Genomic DNA, 12,164 nt, shown 5'->3' with positions numbered 1-12,164 from the left:
AACATTAGTTTCATAACCACCGAAATCACATCTTATATACTTGATGGAAAACAATGTTTTAATTTAAGTAATTAAAGTCTACAAAAATATCGTCGTAAACATTAAAAAAAGAAATAAATCTAATACAAAAACATATTTGTAACGTTTAACCTTCCGAAACGTATTCAATTTTAAATCGGAATTACAAAAATATAAACATTTTATTTAAGTACCGACACTTCGTATGAAATAACACCACTTACTATAATTACATCTAGGCTAATATGCCTGAGAAACTTAATATAAAAAGGACAAAAACGCGTCATCGACGATCATGAGAGAGATATATGAATGTATACAGAGCTTTGGCAAAATAATAACAATCCAAAAAGTTCGAGATATTAAAACCATTTCCCTTTGCCCGATGAGAAGACCACCAAGAAAGCCGACAAGAAGAAAGTGGCCACTAAAGACACTGCGCCTGAACACTCATTCTCTCCGTAATAACGACACCTCGGATCGGGCCGGACACCGTGTTGATCCAAAATTGACTGCACCAAAGAGTTACGAACCAAAGTACAGTAGTCCCGAATAGTGTCGCGGATGCATCTTTCAAACTCAATCGAAGCGCTAAAAAGACACGATACCACTCACTTTTTTGCGCAATTTTTGATTTATCATTTTGAGGACACTTACCAACATTCGCGATGCATTCTGTCTTGCGCGTCCCTGTAGCGTCTGGCTTCGTCAATTTTCTCGTAATATCTGTCCGAACACGAGCGAATCGCGCTTTGAGATCTCGTCAAACAGAGGGCGTCTGAAAGACGTTATGGTTTAATTAGATAACTACTTAAACTATGGTTAACTTAAACGTGGATTACTCACCTTGAGCTTCGCCGTTATCGGACAATGGCAAAGTTTGATAATGAATGTCGTCGTGGTATCGGGTTGTCTCGGCGGAAGAGCACTTCCAAGCTTTTTCTCGCCCTTGGTCCAAGATATATAAGGTCATGACGCTTTGGTCTTCGACGGGGCATTGATACCGAACGATGTTTTCGACGCATTCTTTGAACGCCACGAATTTTCTAACGAGGAATCATAACTGAGCCGCTGAAGAAAGACGAAAATTCGACCAAATAACTTACCGACAATTGTCCACGTTCGCGTATCTGGAAGAATCCTTGATTAAACTTTCGCACCTTCGAAAATCGTCTCGTTGGAAACATTGACTGATTCTCCAACCTGTTTCGCGTAAGAGAAAATAAAAGAAATAAGATTTTGACAATCACTAAATTGCCCGAGTCACTTACCGACAACGGCATCGCAAACGCTGGAAAGATATTTCCAGGACCTATTGATTATGTCGCTGTTTTTTTCGCGTTCTTCGATGGATAAGCAATTAGAAGTTTGCCAAACTAAACAGCTCAGATTATCGGCCAACGACCTGTACCCAAAATTTATAATTATTCGGTTACAGAAAAAAACCGCGAATAATACAATGACCCAAATCACCTTCCCGTCAATTTCAGTTACGTATGAATGAAACGGATATTCGATAATTAATGCATTTTTTTGTTATTTATATTTCCCTATAGCTTTATAAAATAGTAGTAATAAAATATTTGTTCCCGAGAGTTAGGACCTGCCAATTACTTTTTATACCTAGTGCTTGTTGAAATAATGAAAACGTTTCACCTGTACGGTATGCAACAAGTGTTTCCTTTTAGCCAGGTAGCTTTTTTTTGACATATTAAGGCTTAGCAAAAACAAAACGTTATTTTTACAGGTGAAAAGCTTCCGTTATTTCAACAAGCACTTCAGTGCCGTAACAAGGCAGGTGCGACAGGTGCAGCCGCACAGGGCCCACGACCCATATGGGGGCCCATAAATTGACTACCTGTGATTTCTATATATTGGGGGCCCAAAATAAAGTCCTTGCACAGGGCCCATGAAAGGCTAGTTACGGCACTGAAGCACTTTATAAACAGTAACTTGCAGGTCCTAGCTCTCGGATATATTTTTTCTTGGCGATTTCCTTGAAGAGGTTTTATTGAAGCGCCAATTAATACAAGTTGGTAAGCCAAAATATCTGTGGTTCTGTAATAGAGCGCTCACCTGTCGTGCAGGAGGGCTCGGGTCAAATCACGGAAACATACACCGAATTATGGCTCAAAATATACCGTCTGTATTTCTCTAACGGATGATGTAATTTGTATAAATATTTACTTATTTGTAATTTCACTAGGTAGATACTCTAACAAAAGATGTACACGTGTTACGCTAAGTTAAACTATTCACTCGTTCTGGTTCAGATAATTACTCTCCACCGTGGACAATTCGTCCAGGTCCGCCTATTGGAGCTACACTTTTTACTCCTCCTGAAAAGGAAGTGTAAAGAGAGTCAGTGGCGTGCATGGGGTGACACCCGGGGTGGATATCATGGTGTTGCTACTTACTAGTCTCTAGCCCAAATGGGTGACACCCGGGGCAGATCGCCCCACTGCCCCCCCCCTAGCTACGCCACTGAAGAGAGTGAACTGTTTCTAGGGGTGTGCAAAATATTAGGTGAGACCAAATAATTCGATCAAATACCAAATCAATTATTCGAATTATTTTCAAATAGTTTACAAACTGGTCGAATAACCGCTGGTCTTTTTCTAATTTGTTGAGTTTCAAGGCCATCAGAGGATAATGCAGTGAAATTTCCGAACTAGTCCTTATTTCTGGCTCCTCTCTTTATGCCACAGCGACAAGGACCACATAAAGAGTAACTTGGACGTCCGTTATCCATACCGTCAAAAGTAAATAGGGGGAGAAAGTCTGGCACTTGGGTCCAACCGCACGATGTCTTATTTGAGGGGTTAAATTTTTGGGCTTCGGAAATGACTTCCCCCTCGCCTCTTTACGGGGACACAAAGGTATCGGTTGTACTCCGCCACGATGAAAAATAGTTCTCTATAAAATACGTGAATATTAAACTTTTGCTTTCGATAATTTGGTTAATTTAGTTCCTAAATAAAGTAGATATATCATAGAAACTAAAATGCGACATTTTAAAAATAATAACGCGACTTTCGAAAAGTAATAAACCGTAACTAGAATAACACTCACTTAAATCGTGGAGAGCGTGGCGCCATCTAAGAGCGGAGATCGGGACTAATTGGTAAATCTACGATGTTAAGGAATACAATTTGCAAGTTTAACTGAAATAACCTACGAGCTTTTTTTTGTTTATTTTACAATTGATATAGTAATTATTAATTAAAATCAACCGTTATCGAAGGAAATAATGGTCAGCATTTGAAAGAGAGACTATTTGAAATCGCGAGGCGGTGATAGACTTTCTCCCCTATTTACTTTTGATACCGTGTATTAAAAACCCTTAGTAAAAGGCAGCAGCAGCTGTTTATTCTAGCGCCTATTGGTTAGATTATTCGCGTGTACTCTGTTGTTATGTAATTTTCTAGAATAACAAAGTAAAACTAAAACGTAAACCAAGTCCAAAACAAAACTGAAAACCGGGAGGAAGGTTGAAGCTAGGAGCAACAAACACAGCACCCCTCACAAGAAGAACGCAACCCGTCAAAAGTCGTGCATTTTCTTGTGTACAGTTATGATTGGTTAGACGCTTTAGCGCCTGGGGGGAGATTCTGTAAGAAATCGAGATCGACTTCGAAAATTGGATTTCGAATATTTACAGAATAGGCCCCCTGCTGCCGTTGAAAGGGGAAAATTCGGAAATTGTCTTCCCCCTTTCCGTAAAACATACAGCGTAAAGGCTCGTCCAATTAAATTTGTACACAACACTGCGTTAGCGTGTTTAAAGGCTAGCTGCGTTCTCCTTGTGTTTGTTACACCTAGGTTGAAGTAATTTTTTGGATTTGTCTGTTTAGAATTTTTGAGTTCACTAAATTATTGATTTAAAATTTTTATAAATTAAATGCAATTTTTTAATTTGTAATAAAAGATCTTCACCTTTGTGTTTTATACATATTTAATTGTTTGCAAACCATGAAGTATATAGCATGTCTTTTGATTTTAATTGTAGTTAGTAGTTACTAAAGGTTAAAGGCCTGGGGTGGGGCCTAGGGTATTAGCCTAGCTAATAATAATAATAATAATTATTATTATTATTTTACCATGGTGCCCAATTAAAATATGTATGATAAGTTGATAACTTAAATTATAATTAATAAATATTTTTTCTTTGAAAAAGTGTAGTATTTTAGTTTATAAAATAAAAAAAAAAAATAAAAATTATATATTTGGTTTAGTATTTTGCTATTTGCAAGCAAAACGAACAGTGATTTCAATTACTTTTTTATTTTTTTTTGACAAATATGCAAACTATTTGGTTATTTGAAAACCAAATACGTCGAATTATTTGATATTCGAAATACTATTTGGTATTTGATCAGTTAACTGGCTTAAATTTTTGACCTAAAAATATTTGACCAAAGTATTTGACGTTTTAAATATTCGATTTGGTATTTGGCGTGCTTTGAAAAATAATATTTGATATTCCCCAAAAAATGGTATTTGCACACCTCGAACTGTTTATCCAGAATTTATTTACTAAAATGGCCACAGGCGGCCATTTTGGAAAAACATTTTTAACCTAACTCAAGCTATTCCACACCACCGAATCGGAATAAAATGACGTCATAAGGTTACTCTTCTTACCAACAGCGAAATACCAGAAGAAGCGAAAAGTCTCCACCTATTACGTATTTCGCTCCGCATTATTTTTTCATCCGAAACGTATTTAAAAAAAAGCACATGTACTTGTTTCAAACGATTTCATTCAAGACTAATACCAGAAGAAAGTAGGGGGAAGTACGCTTCTAGTCAGCTTTGGAAAGGCGTCACTTTTCACGAATTTTCGCGCCAAAACGGTTTGGCGGGAAATCGCGGATGAATACATCGTTTAAAAAGTCATTTTTCTTAAATTGAACAATTGTAACATATTGCCCTTCTCATTCTCTGCTATTTGAGCTAAGGCGTATTTGCTTTCGTCGATTATAGCCGTGTTGAATCAAAACAAAAGTAGGACTACTTTTTCAGTTTGGTTTATTATGCGTAAAAAGGCGTTTTCGTGGGTCACACGACGACTTCTACGGCTCAAAGCTACAGATACGTACTTCCCCTATTTTCTTCTGCTAATACTTATCTCTAAGAGTATTCAATATAATTATGATAATGTATATCTTATCTAGCTTAATTTACTGCTAATGCTACTCTCTTGTAAGATGTACCTTCACCGGCTTCGGCTGCTGTTTCGTAGCTTTGTGCAAGGACAAATTCATAATAAAATATTATTTTTATTCAATTACAGACGAAAATATGGTTTGTGAATAAGTCGAGGAATAATTATACAGGTTCCTACCAAAGACTATATATACGCTTCGCTAAATAGACTGGCGTGTTCAATGGCTAAACTTGCATACGATAGCAGACGCTGGTCAAAATTTCCCCGCGCTTTAGCAGTGCTACTAGTGGCGCCTCTAACGGCTGGTCAAAGGCTTCTCCCGTGTTTCGAAAGTGTTAACAGGTTTCTTGTATGGAGACGCCTGTCTAGTAAGCGAAGCGTGTATATAGTCTTTGGGTTCCTACGAATCGGTGTACATTTCGGCTGTTTTACTGAAATAGGCCTTTCTATAAATTAACGTGGCTTTCTTGTTTACTGTTTTTTTTTCTCACTTCTACAATGCTTCCCCAGCTCTCGTCCATAGGTTTGACTGGACAATTTCAAGAACCAGCTGGGCAGTCGTATCGAATTTATGGAAAGGCCTATTATCTAACAACAGAACCGATGAATATGTTCTTAAATAAAACATTTTCAAGAAAACGCCAATAAGTAATATTTCCGAGAGCCAGGGCGTGCCAGCTAGGAGCAACAAACACAGCACCCCTCCTAACTGCCAGTTACTGTTTTCATAGTGGTTGTTGAATTAATGGAAACTCTTCATGCAAAAAGTTTTTCCTTTTAACCAGGTAGCTTTTTTTTTACATATTAAGGCTTGGCAAAACACGATGTTCTGTTTTAAGTAACTTGCAGGTCCTGACTCTGAGTGAACTCAGTGAAGGGAGCTATTGGCTCGAGTCGCGTGAAGGGCTCGCCACCACCCTCCTACGCGTTGTAACTCGGCCACCTGGTAAGGCATTAAAAGTCGCTAGATGACTTATTCTAAAGTGGTCCCTTGGGTATTAACCTAACTGATAATTTATTATTATTAAATATTACTTCTTGGCGATTTCCTTGAAGTTGTTTTAATTAAGCGCCTATTGCCTAGCCCAACGTCTTTATCGTATAGGTATATAGACCAATACAGATTTGATAAGGAATTAAGAATCTTTCACAGGGGTAACGCCATTAGAGGCCATTTTTAAATACCCGAAATCTTACCAGATGGAACCAGCAGTTTGAAACGTAGAAATTTTATTTAAAAAAAAAAGCGAAATTGTCTTCTGTATAACCAAGAATGTTATAATTATAATATAATTTACTCCCATCCCGACAAAAAAGTGTAAACAGGTGTTTCCATAAAATAATACAATAAAAAATTAAAAGTATTAAATGTTTTTCTCCGCGTCACGAGCTTAAAGGGCCACACCGGCGTTTGAAAAAATTTCGGCCCGGATCTACCACGTGGTAGCAGATACGACTAATCATATTCTGAAAACTAGCGCGTGAAACTGGTTAAATTCAAACTCCGGTGTGTCCCTTTAAAGATAATATAAAACTCTGTACCCTAGATTCGAATGCTGAGGGCTTTCCGATTGACGGGTTTGTAACGAAGCGATTACCTACTTCCGAAAAATCGGCCTCTATTGGCCTTATCATGGCTAACTTTGATAACGTCATCAGAGTTGACCGTAGTCTGATCTATAGTCGGTTACCATGGAGTTTCGACAGGAAGTGGGTAAATGCTATTGACTACGCGCGAGGCCGTTATTTCGAATCTAGGGTACATTATCTTTGGTCCCTTTAAGCTTTTTAGTACTTTATTGGCACGTGCGTTACGCACGTGTACTTCAAATATCAGAATATTTTGAACTCCAGCGCGTGCTCTCTATCATAGCTATATTAAGTGTTTTTTTTCCCGCCTGTTCTGGGTTTTTTGAGAAGGTTAAAAAGTGTAGCCATATGACGTCATTTTCCTTCAATTCTGTCTTGACGAAAAAAACCATTTGGAGTAAGAAGGGAGGAGTTAAAGGTTAAAGGTTATTTACAAAAAGCTTGCCTCATGTGAAGAGGCCTAAACGAGTCATGTTTTCGTTTAAGCAGACGACAAAGCTAGATTACTCTCTCTACACCTCCTTTCGAGGAGGAGTAAAAAGTGTAACCTTAGAGCTCTGGAACAAGCGAACAAAATTCGGGACAGGGTAAATCTTACCCCGAGAACAGGCGAATAAAACGTTTTAGTGTAAAAAGTTTACACCTTTTGTCTTCGGACAAGCGAAAAAAAACCACCTAGTGACGTAGAAGAAAAAAAACATTTACACGTGATTTCCCGTATATTGTAGAAATAATCTAATATAAATAGAGACATTTAAATCTAAGCGTTGGTTTTCCTGTAAGCTATTTGTGAATCTGTCTATTATTATATACTTTAGCTAGTTCGAAAAATCAGTTGCAGAACGTTACTGGAAAAATAATTGTCTATAGTTCAAATTTAGTACCTTATAATTTGCCTTATTTACGGGGGGGGGGGGGGGTAAAGGAAATACCGTTCCTAGAATTGTTATCCTAAATTTGTCACGGTACATTTGTACGTGGGTATATACCTGCAATGATACTGCAATTCTTGTCTTTGATTGGTCTGCGTGGTCCGCCTCTGATTTTGTTGGCTGGTTTCCCTCGTTAATTCGTCCTGGAGGGCGCTGCGACACTGCTGCGAACGCTGACTGTTGCACTCTTCGGCCAAAGAGACAGGCAGACATAACGCGATTAGCATCAAACCTACGCAACCAGAACGAAAACATTACGAGGCATTTATATAAACCACACTAGGAACGGAATAACGACGGAAGGAAAAATAATACGGTAAATTTCGCAAACGTCTAAATTCGCGACAATGAAAATCGTGTATAATTGCCTTAACGAATTCGTACGAGTTTCAAGGCGATGAACGCGATTTAAAAAGTCGCTATTACCCGTGTTTTTAGGGAAATAAACGAAATAGGTAATCGTAGTAATATACCTTCGAATAAACGTGACTAATTTGCAAGGTCGCCAATTTGTGGGAGGGGAGGGGGGCAGAATGCTTAATGACGGATGAAGATGAAGACAATCGGAACGTCCGGTTATTTGTTGACTAAATGGCAATGTCGCCAAACAATCGATCATGGCGCGCGTTTCGTCACCGGATGTCACGATGGCTAATTCGCTAATGGAATCGGTTATTACCTTACTACATGCCATCTTTCGTAATCTTTCTCCCTAATTACCCAAAACCACTTACGCCTTCTAAACGACAATTAGAATTCTATATGGAATTTGACCTACGCTTGACCCTAAAGGTTAAAAGAAAGTCAATAACTTTCCAAGTTGCCACGTAAAACAGATGGGGTTTTTGACGGACAAAGTTCTTTTGAAGTAGCGAGATTGCAAAGCAAATTCATCAAGTCAGGGATTCACCTTTTGAGGGGATAAACACCTCCCCGAGGGGCAGGTCACTTCCATTTTGGGTGCGTCTTAATCATAGTAAAATGATTAAATCAGGGTAATCAAGATTAAAAAATCTAATCACTATTTAAACGAGATTTAATCATTCTAATCTTTTTAATCAGGATTTAATCATTTAAATGAGATTTAATCATTCTTATCATGATATATTTTTAATTAGATTTAATCATTTTAATCACGATTTAATAATTTTAATAAGATTTAATAATTTTAATCAGATTTAATAATTTTAATAAGATTTAATAATTTTAATGAGATTTAATCATTTAATCATTATTAAATCCGATTTAAACATTCTAATCATGATTAAACGTGATTTAATCAACTTAATCATGATTAAATGGAGTTTAATCAAAATAATCACGATTAAATCGGATTTAATCTTTTGACGGGTGTGTCGTTAATCAAGGAAGTGACCTGCCCCTCGCACCTCACCAACCAATTATTTTGGTAAGTTTAGCCAAATCAGGTCTATTTGAAAAAAATTTGATGACCTTTTTTAAAGGGAATATAACCTCTGGTATTTCTGTCGCCCTCCGAGGGTTCCAATATTGACCGCTGCCTCCCATGGCTTTTCACACCTGCGGCGCTCATAATCGCTGATTGTGAAGGGGAAATAATGGGGTCTTCCATAAAGAACGCGTTGGAAGTTCTATTCCCTTTAAGGAACCAATTTATTTTGGAAACATTTTACCAGTTAACTCGATAGATAGTGGCATTCATATTTTTACAATGTTACTTATGGTAATACCAGCTTCCTGCCTTCGACTGCATTTGGGTCTATCACGAGATAACCGCATTTTAAGAAAATTCAAAATAAAACATCTTTAAAGTTCCACATTTCAATGTTTTTCAAATTGGCGAATTTAAGAAATTCAAATTACCACATATTTCAAATGTTCCCATTTGTAGATTTAATTTGAGTTTCTATCCCACTTAAAACTAATTATATAATCCGTTGGAACTTCTATGATAATAATTCAAATTGGAAATGATAACATAGGGAGTTTTTAAGACTAGAAAGCTTAACACTTAAATTTCCATTAAAATATCATAAATTTATTTAAAAACTCACCCCAATGCAATGGAGACAAATCCATCTTGATTCTGTATTGCCAAAAAAATCCTGTACCTAAACTTTTAATTATAAACTAAATTGAAATAAAAGTTATTAACTGTAAATTCACGATATGAAGATAGGAACGACGCCGACGAAATCTTCCGGGATAAAATAAACAATTAATTCCTCCCGCACGATCCACGCGACATCAGAATCGTAAATGATATTATTTTGTCGGCGAATGGCATTCAAATTTCACAGGTTGGGTGCAGTTGAACAGAGCGCATGCGCCGTGCCAAAAAGAGCGGATTCATTACAATAGGCTGTTTTTACAATACCACCTTCCCACCCACACCTGGCCATTTCAGAATTAAAACGCGGAGGGCCAAAAGAGGGGTGGGACAACGAGGGGGGGGGGAAGCGTCGCCAAAAACTCTCGTCTCACCTATGGTCCCACCGTCCACAATTATACACCTGTATTGTTATAATGGGGAAGCATTATTTTACCAAAGAGACAGGACCGTTGAAATTGATATCTTAGGAAGTTGGATGACTGGGCTAGTTTGGGGTCCATTACTTTACTTTTTTGACACCAGTATCGTATCAAAAGTTTATAATTCATCTCTTACGAGAGAAGAATCCTTTTAAAGGGCCACACCGGCGTTTGAAAAATTGGGACGGAATTTAGCACGTCGTAGCAAATACGACCAATCCTATTCTGCCAACTAGCACGCGAAACAATTCAAATTCAAACGACGGTGTGGCCCTTTAAGTAAAAGGGGTTTTTGTAATTTTTTTATTGTTATGCAATTTTTGAAGCCCTCAGTGTCCAGTCCACGAGGCTTCGGGTGCCTATTGGTAAATCCACCACCGTGAAACATACTTTTCTAATACGATTTATCTCATACACTTCTGATAGTATCAATTATAAGTTTTCAGTTCTACCGCTTAGGTAATGATAGAAAAACAGAAACAGTCAAGACTTTCACTTGCCTACGATGGATGTGCATTATTTCTGATCGAAAATTGAAGCGTGCAAATGTGAATTTTTTGAAACCTGGTAAGTTCAACGTACGATGAGGTACGTGAAACGCGCTAACACCATATGTCCCTCGAAATTCAGATTTGTTTGGAGTTAATCTAATATCTTATTCACGCGACACGCGGGAAAAAAAGTCTAAACATCGAAAACTAAAATCAGTCAAGCGTGTAAACTGTAAATGGAAGTAAGTGATAGGCCTAACGAAAAAAAAATTATTATAATACTTTTTTCGCGTTAAAATAAATATTATCCTAATTAAACCACCACTACAAAGTACAGTGTTGCAAAGTAAGAGAGATTTAAGGTCACTAAACATATATAATTATTAATTAATAATCCAATTACTGACTAAAACTCATAACGGTTATTTAAAGTAATCGTCAAGTTTTGACACATTTTTATTTAGTAAATTCATAATTAGTATGATATTCGACAAAGACTACTTTCAACCGCTTAATCAAAGCCACGGACCCAATTACCGCCTTCAACGTTATAATGTGTCAAGTAAAAGTGAAGGATATTTTCATAATAAAGGTTTCCCGAAAAACATTAAGGTCGTTCAAGCTACCTTGTTAATTGTTACAATTGGGGTTTACTCAAGCGTGACGCGACTCTAATACGGTTGTTGATGAAGAAATAAAAAAATAAATGAAGTTCTTTCTTGATAGCGTTCATTATATTACTGGCGTTTCTCAATACCGGAAATTTAACTATTTAAGTAGAGAAATCGAAATAATTTCGTAAAACAGGAAAAGAAACGCAAACTGCGTTCTTTTCGGCGCACGACCCTCCCGGCAAAGATCAAAAGCCACCGAAATCACCTTGGGCTACCTGAGAAAGAGTCTACTTTCATCCGCTCCGTTTTTACAACCGCCCTTCTAGGTTTTATCATGACCAAATGACGATGTCATATATAACCGGATATGAGTAGAGTTTAAATAATGCAAGTTTAAAGGAATTATGACAGAACTTAAAGCCCCGTTTGAGTAACCTAGCCATTGTCGCTGCGAATTCGACGTCAAGGTTAAAACCTCTGTATTTCCCAAAGGGAAGATTCGGGTTAAGAGGTCAAAGTGCACGGAAATTTAAATAAATGCAAGTTATTTAAGCTTTAAATGCTTATATTAAAAGGTGGGCTAAAATGTCGACCCACCCTGCTAAATTTTAATTTACATGGAAACGAATTTCCTGCCTTGCTAGTTTCGTGTTTTAGGTTTAAAATCGTTGTCGTTTTAGACGACTTGTAACGAAATAGCAGTTTCATATTTTCCTTTCATATAAATTCAAACTTTGCTGGGTGGGTTGGCATTTTTACCCACCTTTTAATAAAGGAGTTTAATGCTTCGCTTAAATCAAGAATGTAAATTTATTTCTACTTAGGGGAGAATGACTAT

The 12,164-nt window shown here is 37.2% G+C and overlaps 1 protein-coding gene across 1 annotated transcript; it reads right to left on the bottom strand.

The window, feature by feature from the left end:
• Nucleotides 1–99: 99 nt before the first annotated feature.
• LOC149934841 (uncharacterized) lies at nucleotides 100–9,814 on the bottom strand. Its single transcript, XM_090152910.1, has 7 exons — nucleotides 9,744–9,814; nucleotides 7,768–7,942; nucleotides 1,290–1,423; nucleotides 1,125–1,221; nucleotides 865–1,064; nucleotides 676–796; nucleotides 100–609 (listed from the first exon to the last, which is right to left on the bottom strand). The coding sequence occupies exons 1-7, from the start codon at nucleotides 9,766–9,768 to the stop codon at nucleotides 381–383; spliced, it is 981 nt and encodes a 326-aa protein (XP_090009036.1). The 5' UTR covers nucleotides 9,769–9,814; the 3' UTR covers nucleotides 100–380.
• Nucleotides 9,815–12,164: the final 2,350 nt, after the last annotated feature.

Source organism: Leiobunum rupestre, chromosome 7, assembly GCF_980474605.1.
Source record: "Leiobunum rupestre chromosome 7, qqLeiRupe1.1.hap1, whole genome shotgun sequence".
NCBI classification, from domain to species: domain Eukaryota; kingdom Metazoa; phylum Arthropoda; class Arachnida; order Opiliones; family Sclerosomatidae; genus Leiobunum; species Leiobunum rupestre.
Note: the sequence above shows the minus strand (reverse complement) of the source record. Positions and strands in the feature narration are given on the sequence as shown.

Excerpts from the sequence above, each read along its gene's own strand:
- LOC149934841 (XM_090152910.1), bottom strand. The coding sequence starts at position 9,768 with ATGGATTTGTCTCCATTGCATTGGG. Across the intron at positions 7,943-9,743 it reads TTTGTCTCCATTGCATTGGG|GTTTGATGCTAATCGCGTTA; the intron begins GTGAGTTTTTAA and ends CTGGTTGCGTAG. Across the intron at positions 797-864 it reads CGATAACGGCGAAGCTCAAG|ACGCCCTCTGTTTGACGAGA; the intron begins GTGAGTAATCCA and ends AACGTCTTTCAG.